This window comes from Oryx dammah, unplaced genomic scaffold (assembly GCF_014754425.2).
Source record: "Oryx dammah isolate SB20612 unplaced genomic scaffold, SCBI_Odam_1.1 HiC_scaffold_16, whole genome shotgun sequence".
Taxonomy (NCBI): Eukaryota; Metazoa; Chordata; class Mammalia; order Artiodactyla; family Bovidae; genus Oryx; species Oryx dammah.
The window spans coordinates 49,469,158-49,497,069 of record NW_024070200.1 but is presented as its reverse complement, the minus strand read 5'-3'; the positions used below and the strand labels follow the sequence as shown (position 1 = coordinate 49,497,069).

Genomic DNA, 27,912 nt, shown 5'->3' with positions numbered 1-27,912 from the left:
CCTATTGTAACACTTGCGAGATATGTGAAGAACGTAAGAATGAAAGACTCCCTAAGTACAGACAGATTTAACAAAAATCTCAAAGCATTTCTCAGACAACTAAGATATTACAATAATTCAGTTATCTCATCAGTAATGGTGAATTATTTAAGAACAGGGGATACAAACCTACAGCCTTATGGGCTAAAAAGCAGTTAGCCTGCAAAAGTATTTCCTTCATCTTGCAGAACATTTTTTAAATATTGGAATTTTTTGCTACCTTGAAAATGAGATGATTTCACACTAAAAGAACAATCATCTGGGCTTCCAATCAATAGAGAAGGTCATAGAAGACATTCACTATCACCATAACAATGGGAAAACATCAAATAAACCGTAAAATTATATACTGGAAACCCAACAAAGAGTTAATGATGCAGAGAGATCTAAATGAACTAAATTCTAGACAGAGACAAGCCTTTCATAAATGAATAGAGACCAGCGGCTGTTTTTATTCTTGGAAACATGGGCAGGCAGAGAAGCAAATTTATAATAGACAGGGGTACTTTGCTGAACTAAGAGGAAACCAGATTAACTCATAATGACCAGAAGGGCTGGAATAATGAATTGGATTTTTCTGATTGAGCCCTCAGGTAGAGATGGCAGTCACTACCTGCCAATCCTCCCCCACAGGATGTTTATCAACTATGCCGCAGCATGTGGACTTGGGCTGGGAAGAAAGCAAGAAGTCTCCCACAGATGGAAAATGTGAAAGCAGGAAAGGGAATCAGAGAGAGAGATTAAGGTCATTTAATATTTAGGGCCCAGAAAAGAGCCCTGATCCTATCTTTAAGGCTTTTGAAACCAATGAAAAAACCACTATTTTACTGCTGAGAGAAGAAAGGACATCATCTTTCTGGGGATAAATGTTACCTTCTTCACTTTGTACTGTTCTTTTCTACAAAACATCTAGCTTTTGACCCCTAAATACAATAAATGCAAAGAATGATGACAACTCTAATCAAGAAAAAAATGGTAAAAGGAGCACACTTACAGATGACCTAGATAATGAATTAACAGACAAGAACTTTGAAACGACAATTATAAACATTTTAAGAAATTAGTAGAAAGTATAAACATGAAGGGTAAAACAATGGAGAATTTAATCAGAGACGGAAACTCTGAAGAAGAATCAAATGGAAATTTCAGTCCTAAAAAAAAAATCTGAAATAAAGAAGTACCTCAATAATGAACTGAACAAAGAAGAAGAAAAGACCAGTAAATTAAAAAAAAAAAAAAAGATCAGCAAGAAAATAACAAAATTGAAACACAAAGAGAAAAAAAAAAGAACGAAAAAATACGCAGCATCAGAATGCTGTGGGAAAAACAAATGAAACAGTGGATATAAATGCAACTGGAGTCCAAGAAGAGGAAAGAGAGAATTGAGGGAAATCAAATATCTGAAGGGAAAATGACCAGAATTTTCAAAAGTTTATGAAACATATCGCTCTACAAATTCAGGTTTAGTGAATGTCAAGTTGGATAAATACAAAGAACAGCACATCTGATGACATAATAGTCAAATCACCAATAACCAAAGATGAATGGGAAATTATAAAGCAGCCAGAAAAGGGAGGGACATTAAATTTAGAGTAATAACCACATGATTTACAGAAAACATCTCAATATGGCTAATAGAAAACAATAGAATGACACCGTTTAGCTGCTGCAAGAAAAAAATTCTATAATTCTATATGCTGTGAAAATATTATTTAAAAATGAAAGCAAAATAAAGACATTTTCAGAAAAACAAAAGGAGAGAATATTCACCAATAGCAGAGTGCACCAAAAGAGATACGACAAGAAGCTCTCTGACTGAGGTACAAATGGAGGTCTAGATCTTCAGGAAGGAATAAAGAGCAAAAGGGAAAGGGTGAATTGTTTTTTAACTTTTTATTTTAGATTGGAGTATCCATGCATGTGTGTTAAGTCTCTTCAGTCATGTCTGACTCTTTGCGGTCCTATGGTCTGTAGCCCACCAGGCTCCTCTGTCTATGGCATTGTCCAGGCAAGAATACTGGAGTGGGTTGCCATGCCCTCCTCCAGGGGATCTTCCCCACCCAGGGATGGAACCTGTGTTTCTTGTCTCCTGCATTGGTAGGCAGGTTCTTTATCACTAGCACCACCTATAGTTGCTATCACAATATTGTGATAGTTCCAGATGCACAGCAAACCGACTCAGTTCAGTTCAGTCGCCCAGTAGCAGCCAACTCTGTGCGACCCCATGGACTGCAGCACACCAGGCTTCCTAGTCCATCACCAACTCCGGGAGCTTGCTCCAGGACTCAAACATTCATGTACATCTATCCATTCTCCCCCAAACTCCCCTCCCATCCAGGCTGCCATATAACATTGAGCAGAGTTTCCTGTGCTATACTGTAGGTGGAAAGGGTATATTACTACATTACATATTGGTATATGTGAAATACATGAAAAATAACACAAATGGTGGGAAAGGAAGTAAAGGAATCATACTTTCTAAGGTTCTTACATTATTAAATGGAATAACACTAATACTAACTACAAAATTTATTAAATGTGAAAAAGTTAAGAATACATATTATAATGTCTAGAAGAGACATTTAAAATAATATAAGGAAGTACAATTTAAAAGCCAACAGAAGAATAAAAAGGAATAATTTAAAAGACTTGATTAATTAATCAAAAGAAGGCTGAAAATAAGAAACATAAAAAAGAGATAGAAATTGGACACAGAGTAAAAGGGAAAACTTAAAGCCAGCTATATCCTTAATTATACTAAATGTAAATATACCAGACACTTCAACTTTTTAAAAAAATGACTGGATAAAGAATCAATCTCAAATTATGCTATTTGTAAGAGGCACACTTTAAAGATAGAATTTGAAAGCAAAGGATGAAAAAAGATATACCATAGAAATGTTAATCAGAAGGAAGTTTGTATAGCTATATTCACATCAGACAAATATTCTTCCAGACAAGAATATTACTAGAAATAAAGGGAACATGTTATTAAAAAAAGAGTCAATTCATCAGGAAGATCCAACAACTGTAAATGCATATATACCTAATAATAGAGCTTCAAAACACATGAAGCAAAAACTAACACAACTTAAGGAGAGAAATAAACAAATTCACAATCATAGATGAATATTTTCAACTAATAGAACAACTAGTCAAGAAATCAAGAAGTATATAGAAGATTTGAACAACACTGTCAATTAGCTGGATCAAATTAATATTCACAGAAAACAATATTCAACAACTACAATCTGCACAGAACAGTCACCAAAATAATCCAGTCTGAGAGACTGAGCAAAACTTGATAAATCTCAGTGGTTAAAGTCATACAGAATATGTTCTCGACCACAATGAATTAAAATAGAAATCATCAACAAAACAAAACCTGAAAGTCTCTAAATATGTACAAATTAAGTAACACTCTTAAAACAAACAATAACAACAAAACTCCAGGCATCAAAGAAGAAATCCCAAGGAAATGAGAAAATATTTTGAACTGAACAAACAGCATGCTAAAATCTGTGGAATGTAGCCAAATAATGCTTAGAGGGAAATCTATTGCTTTAAAAGGTGCCTATTAAAAAAGAATAAATTTATAAAATGGCCAAAGATTCTACCTGAAGAGGCTAAAAAAGGAACAAAATTAACCCAAAATAGAAGAAAGAAGATAAAATATAAGAGCAAATAATCAAAAGAAAAGAGGACTTCTCTGGTAGTCCAGCAGTTAAGAATCGACCTGCCAATTCAGGGATCGGCACATGGGTTCGATCCCTGGTCCAGGAAGATCCCACATACCAAAGGGCAGCTAAGCCCGTGCGCTGCAACCACCGAGCACTAGAGCCCATGCTCCGCAACAAGGAAAGCCACTGCAGCGAGAAGCCCGTGCACAATCAGAGACTAGCCCCTGCTCGCCACAACTAGAGAAAGCCTGCAAACAGCAACGAAGACCCACTGCAGCCAAAAATAAACAAATAAACAAAAAAATTTTAAAAGATAAAGATAACGCAAATCTCAAAAAGTAAAAATTTGTGTTATTTAAAGATTAATTAAATTGGCTAATGTCTAATAAAAATAATCAAGGAAAAGGAGATTAAACATAATATTAATATTAGGAATAAAAAAGAAAATTATTATAGATCCTATAGATGTTGAAAAGATAACATGGGATATTATGAAGCACTTTATGTTAATAGATTAGACAACTCAGAGGAAATGAAAAATATCCCTTGAAAATCACCACTGAAACTGACGTGAGAAGAGGAAATCCTATTTCGTTTTGTTCATTTAATCTGTAGTTTAAAATCTTATATAAACTTCAGACCCAGATGGCTTCACTGATGGATTCTACCAAACATTTGAGGAAAAAGTAGCAGCACCACCAAGAAAGTGAAAAGGCGAGCCACAGACTGGGAGAAAATAGTCATAGGGCACATCTGACAAAGGACTTGTGTTCAGGATATATAAAGAACACAGCATATATATTTCCTTCTACAGGGAACCTTCCTGACCCAGGGAGCAAACCCGGGTCTCCTGCATTGCAAGCAGATTCTTTACCATCTGAGCCACCAGGGAAGCCCAATAAAATAAGGCACTCCAATTTTTAAAAAGGCAAGGAATTAAAAAGGAGCACCAGAACAGAAATACTGAATGGCCAACAGATACACATAAAGGTGCCACATTTCATTAGTCATCGGGATATACACACTGAAGCCGCAACAAGGTACCGCTACACTCCCACTAGAACGGCCAAAAGTGCTGCTGAGGATGCAGGCGCTGGAACACGCACACGTTGCTGGTGAGAATGTAAACTGACATAACCTCTATGGAAAATTGTCCGTTTCTCTTTTTAAAAAAATGTATCCATCTAGTTGGCTGTGCTGGGTCTCCGTCGTACATGAGGTCTTTGTTGTGACACGCAGGACCCTTCATTGCGGTGTGCGGGCTTCTCTCTAGTTGTGGCGCATGGGCTTAGTTGCTCTGCAGCACGTGGGATCTTGGTTCCCCGATCAGGGATCAAATCATGTCCCCTGCATTGGAAGGCGGATTCTTAACCCCTGGATCACCAGAGAAGTCCTGAAAATTGTCCATTGCTGATAAAGTTTCAGACTTATACTATGGCCCAGCAATACTACTCCAATCTGTGTGTATCTATAATACACACACACACACACACATATATATGCAATAAACCCAAGAGAAATGAGTGCATGTGTCCAGGAAAACAAGACTTATACTTCTAGGCACATGGCAGTTGTATTCACAGTAGTCAAGAAGTAAAAACAGTCCAAATATCCCTCAACAGGAACATGGGTGAACAAATTGTGGCATTTGGTAGTACTCAGCAATAAAAAGGAATGAACTACTGATAACATACGGGCTTTCCTGGTGGCTCAGCTGGTAAAGAATCTGCCTGCAATGTGGGAGACCTGGGTTCGATCCCTGAGTTGGGAAGATCCCCTGGAAAAGGGTAAAGCTACCCACTCCAGTATTCTGGTCTGGAGAATTCCACAGACTGTATAGTCCATGGGGTCACAAAGAGTCGGACACGACTGAGCAACTTTCACTTTCACTGATAACATGCCAGATGGAAAATCTCAAGGGTCCTATATTGAACAAAAGAAGCCAGACTCAAAAGAATATATGCTGTAAGATGTCAGTCGTAGGAAGTTCAAGATTAAACATAGCTAACTTACAGATAATAGAGGTCATGGTTACCTTTGGTGAAGGAGGGGTAGCTACTGACTTAAAAAGAAGCACAAAGGAACTTTCTAAGAGATGGAAATATTCTCTATCTTCATATGGACAGTGGTTATGTATGTAAAATGTATATATATGCTAAAAATCGTTAGGATTTTTATACTCTATTATATGCACATTATGCCTCAAAAATAAAACCCCACATGTATCCTGTTTCTTTTGAAAACATGAGAAAATTTGTGAACACAAGGCCCATATTTGGCAACAGCTGGCTGGAAGAACACACACACCACTTCACCACAGTCCCCACCACTCTCTAGTGTCACCCACAACCCATCACACTCATTTCTGCCACCTGTCTGGGTCCTTACTACCCCAAGATCCAACTACCTCAGCGCACAGGTCAGGCTGGGAGTCCTGACTGAGAGCACCACAGCGGCCACTCACCAAGACAGCCTGTGAGCAGACTAGTCAGACTCTAGTTGTTTTTCTGCCTGGCACTTAGAAGTAGGCCTTCTTCCTTCATCCTGAGCCAGTGATTCACTGGGGCAGGAATTCTCAAAAGAAAGACCCTGAACTTCTGAATAATACAGACTGCTCAAGCACTTAACTGAAGACATAAAAGAAATGTGATAGCATCTGCATTCCAAGCTGGGGAAGCAGGTCATATTGATTACATTTTTCATCATTGAAGCAAATCATCTTTTACAGAGGTATACACTGTTGCCCCAGTTCAGCCTCCAGATAGATGCAGGGCTCTGCCTTTGTCCTGTAGCTGTGCTGGGGAACACTGTGGGGATGGGGCTGCACAAGGTACCTGAGGGTAGTGGGCCAGGCATCACATCCACAAGCCAGGGTGACTCAGCTTACTGGCCTGACACCCCTAGGCTATAGACCTGTGATACCAAATAATTTACCTACTGATCTGGCACATCCTCGAGCGATCAGAACTGACACTGGCCAAATCACAGGAAAGGGTTCCCATAACTGCTTTAGTTAATGGACCAGTGGGAGCTCCGGGAGGATCGTAAGGGGAAGGCCAAGGTTGCTAGAGTGGTAGGAGGACTCTTGAGCCAGTGGCTATTTACCAACCAGTACGGAAAGTTTTAACATTTATTAAGCAGCCTGATCGCAGCATTAGTCCTGGACCAGAGCTGTGCCAGAAACAGTCTGTACCAATGCTAAGAGTCAACAACAAGCACACCTCCCCAGTCCTTTATTTAGTGGTACCACGGTGGTGGCTCAAAACCAGCCAGAGTAGGAGGATTCACACCAGGAAGCGGAAAAAAGTGAAAGTGTTAGTCAGTCCTGTCCATCTCTTTGCAACCCAATGGACTGTAGCCCACCAGGCTCCTCTGTCCTTGGGATTCTCCAGGCAAGAATACCAAAGTGAGTTGTCATTTCCTCCTCCAGGGATTTTCCTAACCCAGGAATCAAACCCCAGTCCCCTGCATTGCAGGCAGATTCGTTACCGCCTGAGCCACCTGGGAAGCCCTATTTACACCACAGAAAGTGGCAAGCGCTACAAAGCAACACTCCTGCCCCACTGCCCACCACCTCCAAGGACCTGTTCCACCAGCACACCGCTGGCACAGACTAAGCATCAGCCACAACCTCACACTCAGGATGGCCTCTTGACTCAGGGACCCTTCTGTTTTATTATAATAAATGTATTTATAGTAAACACACACACTCATTCGATACTCACAGCTACCCCACAAGCTATGTCCTCTGTGTGACCCCATTCTGCAGATGAGGCACAGAGAGGTCGAATGACTTGCCCCAAACTGCACAGCCATCAGCGGGGCAGAGCTAAGTTCAAACTTGGCTATCTGGAGCCAGAGTCCAGCTGCCTCTCCCCTCTGTGACACAGCCCCTCCTCTCTTTCTCCCTCAAAAGCTTCGGTGGACTCTGGGCCCATGAAAGTGTTAGTTGCTCAGCTGTGTCTGACTTTGTGCGACCCCATGGGGATTCTCCAGGCAAGAATACTGGAGTGGGTGCCCAGTCCCTTCTCCAAGTGGATCTTCCCGACCTAGGGCTTGAACCCAGGTCTCCCGCATTGTGGGCGGACTCTTTACCATCTGAGCCATAAGGGAAGTCTTAGAAAGCAGAACCCAAATGACCAGCTACAGAAAACCTGACTTCCTATTCCTTGAAGGCAGGGCAGGCTAGGCTTCAGAAACACATTTTATCTCTCAAGCCAGATTTCTCATGGAGGATGGGAGATCTTTGCATCTAATCTTGAGAAAAATCCTCCTCCCCTCAAACCCCCAGGCCTTCCAAAATGCAAGGTTGAGTTTTCATTACATGAGCAGGTGGGCCGTCCATCTGTGGTAGTAATGGTAATGAATGGGTTCCCGCTTCCCTACTTGAGCTGCAGCTGCTGGGCCCTGCCTTCCTCTCTCTGGCACAGAGGGTAGAAACCCTACCAGGACCCTTGGAAAATCCTGGACTGGCCCCGGGCTCGACAAGCACACCCAGCCCTGGCCCAGCCCCGCGCAGGGCCTGAGAAGACCTCAGGGAGGTCCTGGCCAGCAGTGCAGGGGAGATGACTACGCTTTTATTTCCACATAGCCCATAAATGTGGATGAGCCCATGTCCCTTTGCATGCCTTATCCTGGAATCCCAAGGAAAGCTGTGCAGAGTCCAGTCCTCCCACCTCCACAGGCCCCAGATACTGAGCAATCCTGGGTGGGGATATAAGGGCCAGGGAGCCCTACCAGGCGAGAGGCTGTCACCAGTGCTGTGTCGGCTCTTCAGAGCCTGGCATTTGAGAGCGGGAGGGGAGTTCCCTAGGCTTCTAGAAGGTAACATATCTCACTGGAGCCGGGAAGACCCCACATGGTATCTGGGAAACAGCCTGGGGCTGGAGGTCCGGATTCCCTGGCTCCTGCCTGTGCCTCTGGCTCTATATGAGGCCTGAGATGAGAGACGCTCCCTCTGGGCCTTGTTATCTGAATGTAAAGAGAGACACTTCCCAGGTGGCCCTGCAGGAGACGGAAGAGACGCAGGTTCGACCCCTGAGTAGGAAGATCCCCTGGAGGAGGGCATGGCAGCCCACTCCAGTATTCTTGCCTGGAGAATCTCATGGCCAGAGGAGCCTGGTGGGGCTGCGAAGAGTCAGATATGACTGAAGCAACTCAGCACGCACACGCACAAAGAGAGAAGCAGAAGCATGGGTGATTTGAGGAGCTCCTCCACTGGCTTCCTGTCTGCCACGTGCGACTCTGGGCAGCACCGCCTGCGTGTCTCACGGACAGAACCATCCCAACCACCCTGAGGCAGGTAATCACCCCCTTAACTGTTTCCAGTGCCCAGGGGCATCCTGCCTGGCTCACGAGGACCCCGGTTGACGGTCCAGCTCCGTATGACAAGGGCCTCGCCACTCCACCTCCCCGGCTCCCGGTTCCCTGTGTCCATCAGTTGGGGCCAGCTCCACAGCCCTGCTGTCCTGGGGCATGGTGTAAGGATCACATAAGTGTAGGAAGCTGGACGACAGGGAGATACAGCATGTCAGTCAGTTCAAAGTAAAACTGTATTAAATTGAACCATGTATGTGTGAAAATGCTTGGATGTTGTTATTACTTTATTTTTTTCCTGGTTCTGTCTTTCCTCTCAAATTATACCTGTCCCGGGTGCCCACACCCTCTTCGTGATTCTGTTTAATCCCACGAGCTCATTCTAATGTGTTAATGACTCCGCCTCACCCTGTCACTGCATATTCGCAGTGATCTTCGATGCTTCAACTCCATTTGTTATAGGCGGAGGGCTACTCAGAGGAACTGGCATGCCGGGAGTCTCTAGGGAGGAAGAACATGGGCTTTCTGACTCCAGGGGCATCGCAGCCGCTTGGGCTGGAGTAGCATCCGGGGCTGTGTATGAATTTGTGTGTGGCGCCTCCCTGTGGACAACATAAGTACTGCCTGAGACCCACCCCGACCACGAATCACCAACCCCTGGCAGCCTCCAGCCTTGTGAAGCCAACTTCCCTAGGATGCAGATGAGAAAATACACGTGGGTATGTATTATTGTTCAAGACTAAACCGTTCCTTAGACATTTTATAAATGGAAGTAAGTGATGCGTCATGGTCCCTCGTGATTTAGCAGGAATTCTGAGACAAATAACAGCTTGTCATGGCACTCCACTCTAGTACTCTTGCCTGGAAAATCCCACGGACAGAGGAGCCTGGTGGGCTGCAGTCCATGGGGTCGCTAAGAGTCAGACACGACTGAGCGACTTCACTTTCACTTTTCACTTTCCTGCACTGGAGAAGGAAATGGCAACCCACTCCAGTGTTCTTGCCTGGAGAATCCCAGGGAAGGGGGAGCCTGGTGGGCTGCCGTCTATGGGGTCGCACAGAGTCGGACACGACTGAAGCGCCTTAGCAGCAGCAGCAGCAGCAGCAGCAGCAGCAAGTCAGTTTCAGAACTAGGAATTTACATTTGAGAGCAATTCTCAGACCACAGGTGCACTCAAATCGTGAGGGACAGACACTCCCATTCCACTCCGTTTATCTCAGGCATCGAGAGTCCCCTTGCTTCTGATACCACGTCTGGCCCAGTGATGCAAAATCACAAGGCTTCATGACAGCTTCCACAACTCAGCTGAAGGCCACTCACCCTCCACTCTCCAAATAGGCTCTGGCTGAGATGGCCTGAATCTCTATGAGGCTGGACTAAATGTGGTCATCACAGTCCATCTAGAAAAGGCGGAGGGTGCCCCTGAGCTACCTAGTTCAGGGGTCCAACAAGCTCCGCCCCAGAAAAGTCCTGAAACAGGAAGGGGGCACTGCACCCATGCATTCAACAAATCCTGAAGCCCTACTCTGTACCAGGACACCATCCAACACAGACATGAGCACGGCTGGAGAACAGTGTCAGTCAGGGATGAGACTGTTTTAAAGGGTGGAGCAATGGTCAGGGTCCAGTTAGGGAAAAGTCACCCATGCCAGGTAGCTCAAAGAAAGAATTTAATACCGAAAGCTAGTTACAGAAGTGTCAGAAAGACCGGAAAACTAAAACGGGAGATGATGAGATGATGCAGAGGTTAGCAAGAGTAGAAGCTGCCACCACCCCTAGAGCTGGAGGGTCAGAGGAAGGAGGTGGTGCTGTCAGGGCCCTTGCCATCCCTTAGGACCTGGAATCGTGAAGGCGGCGGCTAGAGGGGGAGGGGACCACAGGGGGATGCTGGGAGAGCGACCCAAGCAAAGAAGGAGGGGAAGAGCCTGGCTTCTCCCTTCACCCTCCCACCTGTCACAGGTCAACTCTTACTGGCCAAACCCAACTGGAATCCAGTGGCAAGAAAGCTTGAAAAATGTAACCTTCAGGGGTCAGCATCCCCCCTCAACACACACACACACTGCAGAGCAGAGCAGGGGAAGGGCAGGGAATAAATCCGAGAGCAATAGGTAAATGACCTAAACAGTGAACAGCACGTGAGGTGAATCTTCAAGGGTCTGTGTGTGATGTGGATGTGCAAGAATGCGCATGTGTATTCTGCTATTAGTTTCAAAGGCCTGTGTGTGTGTGTGGAATGTGCATGTGTGTGTTTCAGTGTGACTGTTCAAGGGTACGTATGTATCGGATGCATTTCAGGGGGCTGAATAAATGTGTGATAGGAACAAGCATCCAAGGGTTTGTGTGTGATGTGAACATTCAAGGGTATGTGTATATGTGACAAGAATATTTAAAGCTCTCAGGATGTGTGTGTGTGTGTGTGCTGTGAATGTTCAAGGAGGTGGGGATGTGCTGTGCATGCTCAGAGCTGGGTGATGTGACTGTTCAGAGGTGTGAGACATGATGTGCAAGGTGTGTGTGAGAGACTGCTGAGGAGCGGGGCTGGGAGAGTGGAAGAGCAGAGATGTTCCCTATGGACATTATGGGCACGGGAGAAGATGGGGCCATGTGTCTTTGGTGGGGGACAGATGTGTAACTCAAACTCTTCATTCAAAATGGCTAAAAATGAGGATGTTCAGAGAAGGCTGTATGTAAGAGGTGACTACAAAAAACAAACTTTTTTACTATGTTTCCATCCAAGTGAGTAGCCGTCTTAAAAAATAAGTCTTTATTTTTTTAAAAAAAAAAGGAAAATGTTAAATTTGTGTTTTATTGATGCAGCCAAACTGCAATGAAGTTTTGGGACCTGCCTTCAGTCAGTTTGTGTGCTACACATAAAATCTACACTCCTTACTACGATCGTCGCTTTTTCTTTATTGGTTGAGGTTGGAATTATCCAACTTTAATCACTTAATCAGTCTCATCTTTGGTTTTACTTGGAACTTTTCCAAAATGCAAATCTCTCACCTTAGAAAAAGAAAAAAAAATGCTTGTTGATGTATGGCAGAAACTAACACAATACTGTAAAGCAATTATCCCTCAATTAAAAATAAAAAAAAATGTTTTCAAATGCTAATGTGTCCCCTTTGAGGTCAAGCCTCCTTTGGGTATGTCGGTTATTTGGGTATAAGCGTCACTACGTGATAATGAGCTGCTGCAGATGGGAGTGTACTGGGAGCTTCAAAAAGGAAGTAGGAACCAAATGAATACCATACAATCACATCGTATGTACATCTGACTTTTATGAATTCAAACTATTATACTGGGACTTTTTTTTTTTTAAAACCTTTTGGCTACACCATGCAGCATGTGGAATCTTAGATTCCCAACCAGGGATCGAACCTGTGCCCCCTGCAGTGGAAGCGTGGAGTCTTAACTGCTGGATCACCAGGGAAGTCCCCTATACTGAAACTTTTAAAGAGGAGATCAATAATCTGTCAATAGTGCAGGCATTTCCACCCACAATTGATGAGCTTACTGTCCCCAGGCCTCCCGCTCTGCAGCGAGCCTTAGATGGGTGAGGCAACTCCATCTTGGGTTCTGAAGGCCTATTTATGTGTGACCATCTCATAACACTGAGTGTGACTCTGAATTTCCTCATCCTCTCCCAAACTGCCCCAATTCACGCCTTTCCTGCTGGGGAAACAGACCAGTAGTCAACTGCCCCTCAGTGACAGGAATGGGAACCCTAGCCATTTATACAATAGAGACCTAAACACAAGCCAACTGGTTCATCTTGTGCTCAACCAAATAAATCATGATGGGTTCCATCACTGAGGAGACACTGGCCATGCTGGACTCCCCTGACAGACCATGTCAGTCATACACGTGGCACCTTTCTAAAGGAGAGTTCAACAGTAACTTTAATTGTAAGTGATTTCTGACTTGTGCACTTGGCTTTCTTTTGTTGTTTTGTTGGCTACCCCATACGGCTTGTGGGATCTTCGTTCCCCGACCAGGGATTAAACTGGGGACCAAGGCCGTGAAAGCACAGAGTCCTAACCACTGGACCACCAGGGAGTTCCCCAGGCACTGACTTTGGAATTCAACCCCCAGGTCAGATGCGGCTTCTCTGTAGTAAGAGATCATGGAACTCATTTTCTTGCCTTCAGACAAAACAACTCGAGCTGTTTGGGACAGTTAAGGGTGTCAAACCCTGTAAAATAATTTCCACATGCAGCCCCATAGAATTTCTTTCAGGCCTCAGAAGGCAGGAGCTGCCTTCCCCTCTTCCCTCCCCAGCTCACTCCTTCTTATCCTTCTGGCCTCAGCTTAGCCTAGTCTGTCGGTCCAGAGGCACTCTCCGAGCCCGACCAGGCTGAGTGAGTGCCCAGCACATGCATGTCCTTCTGTGACACGACACCCTTTGCTGGTGGATGGGTCTGTCCCCTGCCCCCAACCTCAGCACTCAACCATCAAGAGGACACAACGGCCAGGAGGTTTTTGATCACCATTTTATCCCCAGTGCTTGGCAGTCAAACCACCTCCTCCACACATATTTGTCGAATAAGGACTGGAATGTCTCAGGAATTCGTTTGAATGTTTAGTAATCCTAAATGTCAAGAACTCTTCCCATGTTGTAATTTCCCAAAGACTCCCTCGCTGCATTCCTAGCTTATTGCTTCTAACTCAAAAGAGACTGGTTGACTTCCCCCGCATAATTAACATAGGCACTGGAGGACCATGACTCTTGTCCTTCTCTTCTCCAACTTCAGTAACTTCAATCTCTTCAGTCTCATCGTTCTCACCTCCAAATCCTCTTCCTGTTCTCCCAAACTGCCCTAGTTCTGGCCTTTCCAGAGGCCAGGGGGCCTGCAGTAGGTTGCCCCTTGGGGACAGGTGTGGGAATTCTGACACAGAGATAATCATCCAGGTAACACGGGGCAGCAGTGGACTTTACAATCTCAAAGTTCTAGGTTCAACGGCCCACCACACACTGGCACTGAGACCCTCACAGACTTCCTTCACCTTCCCGGGCTTGTCTGCTGATCAAAACACCAGAGACGCTGCGAGGCAGGGATGATGTGAGAATCAGGCGAGGCAGAGTATGTGAACACACCCTATCTGTCCTGGCCAGTGCATGTCTCACCCCAGGGGACAGGGCGCCGGGGCCTCTCCAAGGCCAGAACTGGTCCAGCTGTGGGGGACGAAGCAGTTGTCAGGCGAATCCTGCCACCTTGTGGAGCCCATGCGCTTGAGAGCCCACCTCTCCCTGCTGAAGCCTTGCCTCACCCCTCCGCCTCCAGCTAGCTTATTCCGGGGCTGTTCCCTCTCCTCCTCTAAGCCCTGCTACCCCAAGCTTTCCCGACACGTCTTCCCAAACCCCCAGCCCCAGGGTGTTCTCAACTTTGTTTACCAGTCCTGTCGTCCTCAAAACGTCCTCTTCTAACACTATTAGAACCATTTTCTCCCTCCTGGAACAAAACAGAGCCTGGGGGGCGGTGGGGGGGTGGGCAGTGGGGGGGGGGCAGGGTCCTGTCCCCTATCTCTGTCCCTTCTTTAGCCACTTAGCAGCTATATGAGACCCGGACATCTGATTTTTTCATTGATCAATGGTGTGTCTGTAATGCCAAATCCTCTAAACAGAACATGTTGTTGGCTCCTCTGGCCCATCGAGGATGGTCTGAGGCAGGGGTGTGTGTGCACCTGTAGTTTAGGGCAGAGGTGTGTGTGTGTGAATACACATGCACCTGTTCCTTGCTCTGGGCTAGTGATGTCCTCCTTGGCCATCCCCTCCCGACTCACAGGGGACCTCCCAGGGCCAGCCTCTCAGCTGCAGCAGTGTCTCACTGTCTGGACCCTTCACAGAGGCACCTATTCTGGATACTTCTGGAATCAAGGACAAGACCAGTTTCCTCCCTCATGTCCTGTAGTCTTATGCACTGACATTCCAAGGCAGGTGGGTGGTGACTGCTGGCCTGGAATGACTGATTACAATCCAGGCTTCTAGGAAATAAAGGAGAAGACAGTAGGGGACTGAGGCTGCCTCAAGATTTCAGGCAAATAGGCGTTTACATGCTGTGAGTGCTTGCAGCTTAGTGATCTATGAGTTCTTTTTTCCTAATTTATTTACTTGGTTGCACTGGGTCTTAGTTGCAGCATATGTAATCCTGTGGCATGTGGGATCTAGCCCCCTGACCAGGAATCGAACCTGGGGACCCTGCATTGGGAGCAGAGCCTCAGTCACTGGACCACCAGGGAAATCCCTGTGAGTTCTTAATAACTGGGTTGCTGGCCCTTCCACTGTGCTCCTCTTCCCGCTGCTGGGGTGATGGAATGGGTCAGCCCGTCCATCCTGGTTTTAGCGCCCCATAGGCATGGGCCTAACAGTGGCTCTGGATTTCCTGGTCCAGGGTGGGAACCAGGCCTGCCCAGATGCATGTGTATATGGGACTGACCTGCCATCCATCCACTCTGAGATGGGCTGGTGGAATCCATCAATGTCCAAACACTCATGTCCCTCTCCAAATAGGTACGAAATGCTTGGCTGTCACACGTGTAACTTGGAAAAGGTGAGGATGGGAGTTGTAAAAGCTAAAGACCGTACAGTTGAACTCTGGAGATTTCAGGCACCTAACTATGTCAGAAGACAGGAACCATTTACTGCGTGTTTATAGCAAGCCATGCACGGTGCTAAGTGCTTTCACATAAATTAACACATTACCTGAGAAATAGTGTCATCTTCATTTTAACAGATGACAAAAATTAAGAAAGGTTATGACCTAGTTTTGTACACAGATCTGGGTTCAAATGACTAGTGAGTAACCCTAAGCAAGTTAACTAACCTCTTTGGAGCCTGTCCTCTCATCTATAAACTTGAATAACAGTTGCCTGCCCTGTACGTTGCAGGTACCAGCTCCAGTCTGGTTTCTGGCACTCAGGGGTCATTCCACTGTTGTTAAACCGTGACAGTACTTGGAATTTGCCTAAGGTCATAAAACAAATTCAAACCTGGGTTTTCTGATTTCTAAGTTCAGTGCTCATGAGGAAAAAAGCTGATTCACTTAAATATGTCCTGAGTATGGCCTTGAAGCAGGTTCTGCCGTAGGATCTGGAAGACCAGTTAGGTGTAGAAGCCACACCATGGTCCTAAGAAGTGAGACATGTAGACACACGTTCGAGGTGCAGAAACGGCCCAGCAGGAGGTGACTCGAGGCTACGTCACCAGGAAAACAAGTTGACAAAAGTGGTGGTATTTTCTCTGTAGTCCCCGCAAAGGGGGAGAAACAGAAGTGACTGGAAATCAAGGGGGAAGAAAATTACCAGGTGGGGCTAAACTTCTGCAGGAGTCTTCTAGTGAGGTAGTCTGTTTTACATGTTACACACACACACACACACACACACACACACACACACACAGTGGCATTTCTCTACTCAGAGCACACAAACACACCTCAAACTGCAACTCCTAACACCCATATCACACACAGTATTCTTCCCTCCTCTCACTGATTTCTAAAATACAGAGAACATATATTTTACTTTGTTCCCTGGTCATCTCCCCTGCAAGAACATGCTAGAGAGTTTTTCGGTTATGTCTGGCAGGCAATGGAAGGTGCAGGCTGGCACTCAGCATATCCGGTCATTTCTACTATTAATATAGTGCCAAAAACATTTGCATTCTGCAAAATCACACTTCTGAAATAGCAGGACTCCTGAGCTAAGGAGGTTGGGGAAGACCACACAAAATCTATAGAACTTTGTAGCCAGACCAGAATCTAGTCCCACACCATGCTAACACAATTAAAGCCCACTGCCACGTGCACTGGGCCCCTGCGGCTTCAAATCCTGACATTTCTTTCTTCTTCCTGAGACATACAGTAGCTTCTTTGGGATGGGGCGGGGGGTGGTCCCAACAGAAACTAGTTCCATCAAAATCAAAAATGTGATCCAGGATGGGGCCTTCGTCATCAACTGTGTAAAACAAAGCAGGGTTGGGGGTGGAGGGGGAGGGTCTTCCTTTCCACCAAGCTTCCCCCAGATAGTCTAACATAGTGGGAAAGCTCGTGGTATGTCTTGAAGCTACTTAACTAGATACTCCTCGTGATAAAGGAAGGCACGTCTATAAAATTCTCAGCTTTTGTCTTAAGGTATTCCACCCTGTCCATGATCACTTCAAAATACTAGGGGAAACCTCACAGGAACCAACCTATAATTTCAGGTTGACATGACACTGTTTCTCCCCTTACCAATTTTACAGATGCTGTTTCCCTTTAAAGAAACAACTCTGTAACAAAACAGCCCATCTTATGAATGGCCATTAAGATTGTGGGATCAACTCGAAAGCGTGGGATTTTTTTCCCCACACCAAGCAATCCTCAGACACCAGCTAGATGTCCAACAATTCAACTCAATTCTGACCCTATCTACCTGAAGAAAGCAGTGGATCCCACAGGCTAAGGGCTTTCATCCTACCAGACCCCTTCTTTCCCTCTTAAGGGTCAACTGCACCTAAGCACATGGACTTCCAAGTGCTCACTTGTGCTTCTGACCCGCTGGGTATAAACCAGAGGCTCCCAGGATCCCTCTTGCGTGCAGACTGCTAGAGTCCAGTCTATTTAACCCAGAATGCCTTCTCAGAGGACTGCAGTCTTGTTCCTGGGACCACTATTCTGGGCCGAAAGAGGCACGCTTGAGACCCTCCTTCCCCTCCTCTCATTTAGCAAATGCTCACTGAGTGCCCTCCATGTGCCATGTACCAGGCCCAGTGGTGACCCAGGCAACACAGTGAGGGGTCCAGAGCCCCAACCTAGAGGCAGGAGATAAGCAGTCTCCTCCTGCACCATCAGTGACCTGCAGCAACTCTCAGCCAGTCACACCTGACCAGGATTCCCACCCCGAAGATGGCAGATAACAAGCTGACCCTGCTCACTTCACATGACTGTTTCAAAATATATAAGAAGCAATTCTATTGCTTAAATAGAAAACGCCTTAAAAAAAAAAGAATGAAAAGAGGAAGGGAGGGAAGGGAGAGGGAAGGAAGCAAAGCAAATAGAAAACAAGGAAGGAATCATTTCCTCAGCTAGATTGATACATTTTCATATCAAGTAGGAAGAGAAATACAAAACAGAAAATGACTAAGAAACTACAAAGCACGAGGTGGTTTCTTTTTTTCTTGGACCTAGAGGCTTTCACAGAAGCTCACGGTTTTTAAAAAGTTGATTCACTTCCTTCTGCTCTTTCTTCCTGGACCCACAAAGCCAGCTGATTCACTACGAAGCAATGCAATACTACTCAATCACGAGCTTGGGAGAAAAAGGATAAAACACCCTAAGAGATGGCTCTCTCTTCACAAGGTGAAGACAACATCCTCAAAGGATAAATCAACCGAGACCCACACAATGGTAAACCCATTTATTTCTCAGAACTTAGTTTGCCACTTGATATTTCCGTAGAGATGAGAACACCACACCACGTCCTTGAGGCCTGACCGCAGCCCTGTCCGAGCACTGTCCACAGGCAGCTCAGTCCATCAGAGGTCCAAGAGAAACCTCCTAACCTGGGCCAGGTATTTTGGCTTCAAATAGTCACCCAGTTCCTCCTTGCTGGCCCATACGTGACGGCTCTTCTCCACAGCCGGGGAAAAGTCTCCAGTTAGCAGCAGGGCTTTGAAGAAGAAGATCTTGGCCCCGAGGCTGCCCTCCGCCCGCACTGCCTGGGGGAACTTGAACTTGTAGTGGCCGCAGGGCGCGTTTCCCAGGAACTTGGCTTCCAGGTTGTTTTCTGAGGAGGAGGGGAGCGGGGAACAGAAGTGGAAGATGAGGACACTCACACCTGTTTGCCTGAAAGCAGTGGAATGGGCGGGGGGGGGGGTCCTCTGTGAGAGCCACTTCTGGCCTGAGGGGAACGCTGCCCCCAAGGATGAGGACCAGGGTCGGTCCTGAAGACCCTCATCTCCTTTCAAGCCAAAAGCTCCTGGCCCTTGGGTTCCAGATTCTCTGGGTCCATTCTTCATGCCGAGCTACTGCTCTCAGCCTGAAGTCCACAAGGCAGCCTAAACAGCACTACCTGGGAGTCAGAGCACTGAGCTTCCAGACTCAGCCCGGTCACCATCTGTTAACGAAGGACCGAGACCCTTGTATCTGTAAAGCAAAGTTCATCAGCCCTTTTAAAGGGAGTATCACATGGAAAGGATCGAAAGGTCCCGACTTGACTGCTCCAAGGTGAGAAGCAAAGTTAACAGGCAAAGGGAGATGGAGGATCTTTGCAATCTGTGACAATGGGTTAACACCACCAACACAGCATCTCAAAGGATGAGGAAATAACGGATCAGTTACTAAATGGAACCGGGAGAATGGGCTAGCGAAAAAATAAAACTGGATCACAACCTCACTCCTCATACCCAAACTGACACCCTACAGATCAAAGATCTCACACAAAGTTAAAATTTTCACGAAAGGTTTCTTCATTTTGAATGATGGTTTCATGGATGTTTAATATTTTCTGAGTTTTTCTGTATTTTAAAATTCTTCACTAAAGAAAACAAGAAACCATAAGAGTACTATTAAAAAAAAATGTGGGGTACTCTCTGTATCATTTTTGAGAGGGGAAGTCCTAACCAAGATACAAAATGCAAAAAAGAAAAGGCATATTTATTTACATAAAAGTTAAAATCCTTCTGCACGGAAAAATGAAACATAAAAAAGTCACAGACATAATGACAAACTAGGAAAAATATTTTCGACACACTGAACAAAGGAACATCTTAAGATATGAGTATTAAATAGTACGTAGAAATCAATGAGGAAAAAGCCAGCAACTCTGAAAGAAAAATGAACCAAGCATATGAACAACAGGTTCCCATGAAGATAAATTATCAATGAACTATAAACTCATAAAGATGCTCAACTCATTAATAACTCAATAAATACAAATGAAAACAACAAAGACGTATCATTACTATTTAAGTTCAAAAACTTTGAGCAGTACACTGCTCATCAAGGATAAAGGAAAACTGGGTTCTCTCAAATGTACATGGTATATAATTAGTATAACTACTCTACTTGGCAAGAGATATCAATTTTAATAATACAAACCCTTTGATCTAACAATTCTGCTTCTAGAATTTCACCCTCCTCAATATATTTATTTGCCCATGTGAGCAAAGGAGTGTACACAGATGTTCACTGCAGCTTTTTATTAATAAAAGCAACAGACTGGTTAAACAAACTGCAGTACATACATATATGAAACATTACACTGGTGTTAAAAGTGTAAGATATGTCTTCACTCACTGATATAAAGATATGCTTAAAAGCTGTGTATAAGAAAAGGAAGGTACATAACCATGTGTGTATATACATGTATGTACATGTTTAAGTGTGCCCACTTCATGGAAAAAAGGAACAGATGAAGTAAGTATGTGCTTACAATTGCTAAAAGGATACACAAAAAAACTATTCATGGTGGTTGCCTCTAAGACGGGAAAATTACCTATTACTTCTTACAGTTCTACATTTACCAGACACCATGTAATACTTTTTCACCATATACAATGAATGGCTTTTGTCAATATTAAAAACAGTAACAACACTATCAGCGTTATATGAGGAATCCATGTATGATGTGAGCTCACCTACAATATAAAATGTCAGCAGTGGGGATCTATGGGTGGTGGAATTACACTGGCATGATTCTTTACACGTTTCTGAATTTTCCACTTAAGTCAATGGATACATATTACTTTTCTATGACCTGGGGAAATGGATTAAATTAAATCAAAAAGGGGGGGAAAAACGGTTCATTATAAACATGAGCAAAGAATCTAAATAAGTGGTTCACGGATAAAGAAAAACCAATAGCCATGTGAAAAATACGCAGAGATGGCCACTCTAACCAGTGGCCACTAATCCAAATAAACACATTACCCAATAAAAAAGAAAGGAAACTGCTAATCTAAAGATCATTCTTTTTACTGACTGGACAGGGAAAAATTTTTAAAGTATGTTCTGCAGGACACTTTGGTGGTACCTTATCAAAATCTTAGATGTGTCCATCCTTGACCATTAATTTCACTTCTAGGAATTCCATCTTGCAGAAATACCTGGGAAGTGTGCCAAACAGATGGAAAGGAACAGACTCTGACTTTTTTATACTTATAAGCTGCCTGAGCTTTCCTTTGTCATCTTAATTACTTCATGTTATTTATGATTTTCATGAATTTGAAATAAATCAACCTATTTCATTTTCTATGCACCTATAAGAAACCAATATATCCTTTCACTCTTCTTTATGGCAACGGGAATGTTCAAGGGAGGAAAGCATGATACCAAGAAGAGGGGAGCCCCTTTCCACGTGGTGCCCAGCAGGCGAAACTGAGCACTGTGAATGAGCAGAAGAAAGCTGAGGATCTGAGCTCAATGACCCTGGGAAGAAACGCAGCCACCAACTTTTGCGTGATGGCTATGGAAGCCTGGAGTGCAGCAAAGGCCCCTCCTGTTTTCCCATTTCACACCACCATCTCACTCCCTCTCCTGTGGCCACACAGGCTGCTGGCGGGACAGGATCAAAGGGGCACACAGAGGCTGCTGATGTCTCATTAGCAGTACTCACACTGGCGGCAGAGCCAGAACAGTAGTTGAGTGCTTACACTACCATACCATTTACTCACTAAACATTCAGCATTGGAAGAAAAGCTATGACAAACCTAGACAGCATATAAAACAGCAGAGACATCCCTTTGCCAACAAAGATCCGTCTAGTCAAAGCCATGGTTTTTCCAGTAATCACGACGGATGTGAGAGTTGGACCAGAAAGAAGACTGAGTGCCAAAGAATTGATGCTTTTGAACTGTGGTATTGGAGAAGACTCTTGAAGAGGCCCTTGGACTGCAGATCAAACCAGTCAATCCTAAAGGAAATCAACCCTGAATATTCTTTGGAAGGACTGATGCTGAAGCTGAAACTCCAATACTTTGGTCACCTGATGCAAAGAGCCGACTCACTGGAAAAAACCCTGATACTGGCAAAGACTGAGGGCAAGAGGAAAAGGAGGCCACAGAGGATGAGATGTTTGGATGGGCCTACAGCCGTACCACCCTAACGCACCCGATCTCGTCTGATCTCAGAAGCATTTGGATGGGAGATGGTTGGATGGTATCACCGACTCAATGGACATGAGTTTGAACAAACTCTGGGAGATAGTGAAGGAGAGGGAAGCCTGGTGTACTGCAGTCCATGGAGTTGCAAAGAGTCAGACATGACTTAGCAAATGAACAACAACAAATATTCAGCAACTACCTAGTCTGTGCCAGGTTCTCTGCTGAGAACTGGGATGACTGAAAGGACAAAATCCTATCCATATTTTCAGAATTCTGGCTGAGAAGAAATTGTCTGTTAATCAACAATTAAACAGCAATGGAATGAAGAGCATCTTCTTCACTAGGACATAGCCCCCAGGAGGCCCAGGTAGCGCCCTATAGATCACTGTGACCCCACTGCCCGGACAGTGACCAACAACAAGTAGGCACAGAGAGAATGTCTGCTGGATAAACTGAGTAAGGGCACTCTGTGAGTGTTACAGGAGCCTAGAGGAAGGAGTTGGGCTCTCTACCCAGAAGCTTCCACCACAGAAGGCAGAAGGGACGAGCTGAGTTTTAAAAACCAAGCAGTCGGACTACGTAGGACCAAAGCTTTGTTTTGGACAGGCAGGCCCCAAAATCGGGACACAAGAAATACAACATTATTCAAAAGGCTTGCTAGGTTTGAACTTAGAACATACATGAATGAGCAGCAAGACGGAAGACTGATGAGCTTGGGACCAGAGCAAAAAGTATGCATAGGCCGTGCTCAAAAGTCTGCTTTTATGGGAAACCTTTTAAGATTTCAAGCAGAGAAGTGACAAGGGATTTGTGTTTAAGAAGGCTTATTCTGGCGGCACTGAAAACGACAACACAAAAGCAAGAAGGGGGCTTGTGTGGTGTCTACCTCAGTACTCCAGGGTGGTGGTTCTCAACCACAGAGATTCCACAGCCCAGGTAATTTCCAGCAGTATTCAGAGTCATTTTTGGTTGTTACACTAGAGACAACCAAAGTAGTGCTACTACAATCAAGCAGACAGAGGCCAGAGATGTTGCAGTAAATAACCTAGACAGAAGCACAGAAGCCCCCACGAGGAATGATCCTGCCCCAGATTTCCAGAGTGCCAAGGCAAGGCTCAGAAACCCTGATCTAGTGGCAAGTGAAAAGACTCCCTGAAGAGCTGCGGGCACAAAGACGGACTATTTAGAACAGACCAGGTAGCACTCAGGAACTTAGGGGATGCCGGAATAAGGTCAAAGATAATGCTGAGGTGTCTAGTTGGGTGAATGCGTAAGTGGTGCTGCCAACAAGCAAGGCTGCAAGGATAAAAAGAGAAGCGGGCTGAGACTGGCAGGAGCATCAATTCTGAATGAACTAAATTTTAAAACCTCCACAGGGGCAAGGAACAGCACAGGGAAGCACCTTCAACCTCTGTCCCTGAAGGGTGTTTCTGCAGGTCCCTAGATGCATGAACTGTCCCCCACGTCGATGCTTTATGTGAAGCAAATGAACCTCTTTCAGAGAAAGTCTGGGCCTTTCTTGGTTGGCTATCTCTGTGCTAGGCCCTGGGACAGAATCTAAATCACAGGTCTGTTAAGGACAACACATATTGTCAAATGCTGAGCAATATGGAGCAAAAGTTAATTACCAACCAAGGGATCTTCCTCAAAATGATACCAAATGGCCAAGGAATGAAAAATCTCATTTTTCAGTAAGACACCCAAAATTCAATTTGAGAAGGCAGTGAGTCACCTAAAATCAGGCTCCGCAACACTTGTTCAGGATCAGAACTATGAGACGAGGAGAGAACTGAGTATGACAGACTGTGCTCTAGATGTGACAGAATTAAAGAGATTCCGCGTCCTCTAAATCCTTAGCGCAAAAACGCTGCCTTAAAAGGGGGGAGGGGAGAGGAGTAACTGTGCAAAACAGATCAGGAAAAGACTCATACTACGTAGAGGCAAACACACACAAAAAATCCACTTCCTCAAGAATCCATAAATTATAAGAATCAAAAATGTAGGAAAGGAGAAAACCATATAACTAATCCTAATCAATTTTGTGACAGGGAACCATGAACAGTGAGAAATGAAACTCTGAGTGCCATAAAAACTGAAGCACATTTTATTTTAAGTGTTGATCACCAGATCTCGCTGGAGCAAACAGCCTCACTGGTGCTCCGAGTGGAGAGGCAAAGACGCCGCTGAAGGGAAGGCGAGTAGAACCTATTAAGGCGACAGGATCTCTCATAGCTATGATGACAAAATATTTTATGATACTGGGCCCCAAAGAAGATCTGGGCCACTTAAGCCAGAGAAAGTACTAGAATCACCTATTTTTATAGATTGAAAAATTTTCAAGAATGCAAAACTGGAAATGGAGAGGTGAATGTTTTGCACTTTGTTGGGAAGACAAGCTTTAGCGAGCAGAGGCTGAAACTCCCCATCCTTCAGGCAGGCTCCTCTGTCCATGGGATTCTTCAGGCAAGAATACTGGAGTGGGTTGCCATTCCCTTCTCCAAGGGATCTTCCCAACCCAGTAATCGAACCCCGGGTCTTCTGAATTACAGGCAGATTCTTTATTGCAAAACCACCTGGGAAGCCCAAGTTTCCATTAGCCTACTATTAAAAGCCAGGCCCACAGTCAGCCTGCAAATCCTGAGGCTGAGTCTGGAGTGTGTCTTGCGGGATTTAGCAGTGAGGCAGAGAGCTCACCTGAGAGTGTGGCTAGGGTTCGTTCAGCTGTTTGGCGGAGGGTCTCCCCGGGCTGCCACTCGGCCTGGGGCAGCATCCAAATGTCCTGGTCTCCAAGCTTCTCTTTGACCAACAGAATAAGGTTCCTGTCAAGCTTCCGGTGCAGCGAGCTTCGGTCATTCTTTACGTCAGCATCTGTACAGAAGAGATGTGGGGGTGGGGGTGGGGGTGGTCACAGGAGACAGGAGGAGCATGTTCTGCTAGAACCAAGAAGATTAGGGTTTTAGGATCCTCCTTTAAGGCAGGGCCACTATCTTTGCCCTCAAAGAACTTATAACCAAATTAGAAACCCTGACCCCATCTCTCTAACTCTGACGTCTCTCAGGATAGAGTCCCATAATCTTGAGGAAACTAAAATTTAACAAGAAGAAACCCAAAGCTGCACTCCTCCTTTGAAGAGCAGAACACAAAGTACTTTGAGCCTTTGGAAAAGAAGCAATTCCCAGACACTACTAATTCTTTGGTTTTGACACTATTACTGACTTAACCAGTCTCTACTTCAGTTTTCACTGTGAAACAAGAATAAGAGAACTTAACCCCCTGCTTTGGGAGGGATTTCAGATAAAACACACGAAACGAGTGGGAAAGGCTTAACTTCCCCTACTCTCAGTCCCAAACTAGGAGTTAAATACAAATAACATTCCTGAGGCTTAACTGAGACAGAGCTGTACCAACACCCATGTGTACTCAGTCACTCAGTCGTGTCTGACTCTATGCCACCCCAAGGACTATAGCCCAACAGGCTCTTCTGTCCATGGAGTTTTCCAGGCAGGAGTAATGAAGTGGGTTGCCATTTTCTTCTTGAGGGGATCTTCCCAGCCCAGGGATCAAACCCACCTCTCCCGTAGCTCCTGCACGAGCAAGCAGATTCTTTACCACCGAAACCACCTGGAGAGTTCCCTCAATAACCATACATCCCACTCAAAAACAACACAGACTTTCAAAATATTATATTAGGATGGATGTGAAGAACTGTGAAAAGAATTTTTCTCCCATGTTAAAAAGTTTTATCATTTGAAATTATTATTTAAAACACAAAGCAGAGAGTAAGCAAGTATTCCTTATTTGCAAATCAGAATATCCACCCTCCTACCTCTAACTGGGCTGAAGAGACCACAAACCTGTTATTCGAGCTCCAGGTTTGAACTGTAGGAATTTCTGCTCCCACATGTCTTCCAAGTCCTGCACCAGCAATATATTCTTCTCATCTTCTTCTTCATAAAGGTCACTTTTTTTCTTTGCCAGTTGCTCAGCTTCATCCAGAGCACGAAGTTCATGGTCTGAATACAGGCTTCTCTCTATCTCAATCTGGGAAAATTAACAGAGCAAAAATCTACCCCAAACTGGGAAAATTAAAAGAAAAGAAAAACAATAAAACACAGTTACAGTGCACTTGACAGATTCAGAAGTTTACCACCCAACATAACCAGACACACGATCAAAACGCTGCAAAGAAAACAGAGGAAAAAGGTCACCTTCCCTGTGGGCTGGAGCTGCATTTCCTGAAATATTAAAATGCACTCAAACATCAAGACCGCCACAACCAAGAGAAGACTAGGACAGGCAGTGCCTGCCCACTCACCACCCTCCAGTCATGCCAGTCTTTGCCCAGAATCTCTCTCCATGGACTATCCTGCCTCAGGCATTTTACAGATGCTATTCCTTCTTTCTAGAATGTTTTCTCTCATGCTCTCCTGGGAGATTCCTAGTCATCCTTCAGATCTCAATTTAAATGTCACTTATTTTAAAAGATATTCCTTGACACCTTCCATTAAAATCAAATTAACATCCCTGTTAAACACTATTACAGTACCCTGTGTTTTCCTTTATTACACTTACCAGAGACTGCAATTCCATAACCATGTGGTTATTTGGTTCTTGATTGACACCCCCTCCACCAAACTGAATCCCTCTGAGAACCAGGGGCTACCTCTGTCTTATTCACCACTGCATCCCTACCACTTAGCACAGTGTCTGCACAAAGTTTAAAAGGTGATTTTAAAATGTCTGCAGAGTAAGTTAACAAGCCAAATAAAAGGCACAGAAATGAAGCTTGTATCTCTCAGTGAAGTGAAGTGAAGTGAAGTCACTCAGTCGTGTCCGACTCTTTGCGACCCCGTGGACTGTAGCCCACCAGGTTCCTCCCTCCATGGGATTCTCCAGGCAGGAATATTGGAGTGGGTTGCCATTTCCTTCTCCAGGGGAATCTTTCCGACCCAGGGATCGAACCCAGGTCTCCCGCATTGCGGGCAGACGCTTTAACCTCTGAGCCACCAGGGAAACTATGACAAAAACGCCTCAGGTTCTGGGTAGACATAATATCTTTAATCACTACCTATCGGGATTTAGGGCCTTCGTTGCCAATACACCGGTTTTGTCCATGTTATAAACAGACTCTATCACAGCCATCTTACGGGTGTGCCCCGTGTCTTTTCTTTACGCTCATCACATGACAAAGCCATTTTTCTCTCCAAACTGTCAACCATCTATGATGGGGACTGAATCCGTCTAGCTCACCATCGCACCCTCATGTGTCGAAAAAAAGAAGAGCCTCTCCAGAGAGCTGCAGAAGGTAACGACAGAGAAGATCAATGAAAACGACGTGCCTCTCACTGAACACGTACTACGTACCGCAGGAACCCAAAAGGTAGGTACCATTTTGCAGGAAAGCATACCGAAGCTCAGAGAAGTGAAGTGACTTGCCCAAAGTCACACAAGTTAATCAGTGGTGGGGCCAGGATCAAACCCAAGCCAGCGTACCTCTACTGCGTCCCCAACTGCACCTACAAGCCACAACCCCCACCTCAACCCACCTGCTGTAACAGGGCTGCCATCTCTTCCTGCATTGGGGTCAACTGCTTCGAGACCAGCGGTGGCCGCTGCAGGCACAACGCACCCAACAGGCGCCATGGAGATGCGCTATTCGACGGTGCAGCCGCAAGGGTCAAGCTACGAGAACCCAGCCTCCAGGGACTCTTGAACCGCCGCCAGCACCTCGCCAGCCCTAACACAGTTCGCCTTGTGGGCGCCGCCATCTTTCAAACTTCCCACAACGCACCGCTGTTCCC

General features: G+C 45.1%; 1 protein-coding gene across 2 annotated transcripts; it reads right to left on the bottom strand.

The window, feature by feature from the left end:
* Positions 1-15,633: 15,633 nt before the first annotated feature.
* MRPL46 (mitochondrial ribosomal protein L46) lies at positions 15,634-27,903 on the bottom strand. 2 transcript variants are annotated; one of them, XM_040257592.1, is made up of 4 exons: positions 27,658-27,898; positions 25,966-26,152; positions 24,806-24,979; positions 15,634-16,282 (listed from the first exon to the last, which is right to left on the bottom strand). In XM_040257592.1, exons 1-4 carry the CDS (start codon positions 27,877-27,879, stop codon positions 16,077-16,079), a joined length of 789 nt encoding a protein of 262 aa, XP_040113526.1. In that variant the 5' UTR covers positions 27,880-27,898; the 3' UTR covers positions 15,634-16,076. The 2 variants fall into 2 exon arrangements, with proteins under 2 accessions (XP_040113526.1, XP_040113525.1); XM_040257591.1 differs by lacking the exon at positions 15,634-16,282 and adding an exon at positions 18,159-18,795 and having other exon boundaries at positions 27,658-27,903.
* Between the last annotated feature and the right edge of the window lie 9 nt (positions 27,904-27,912).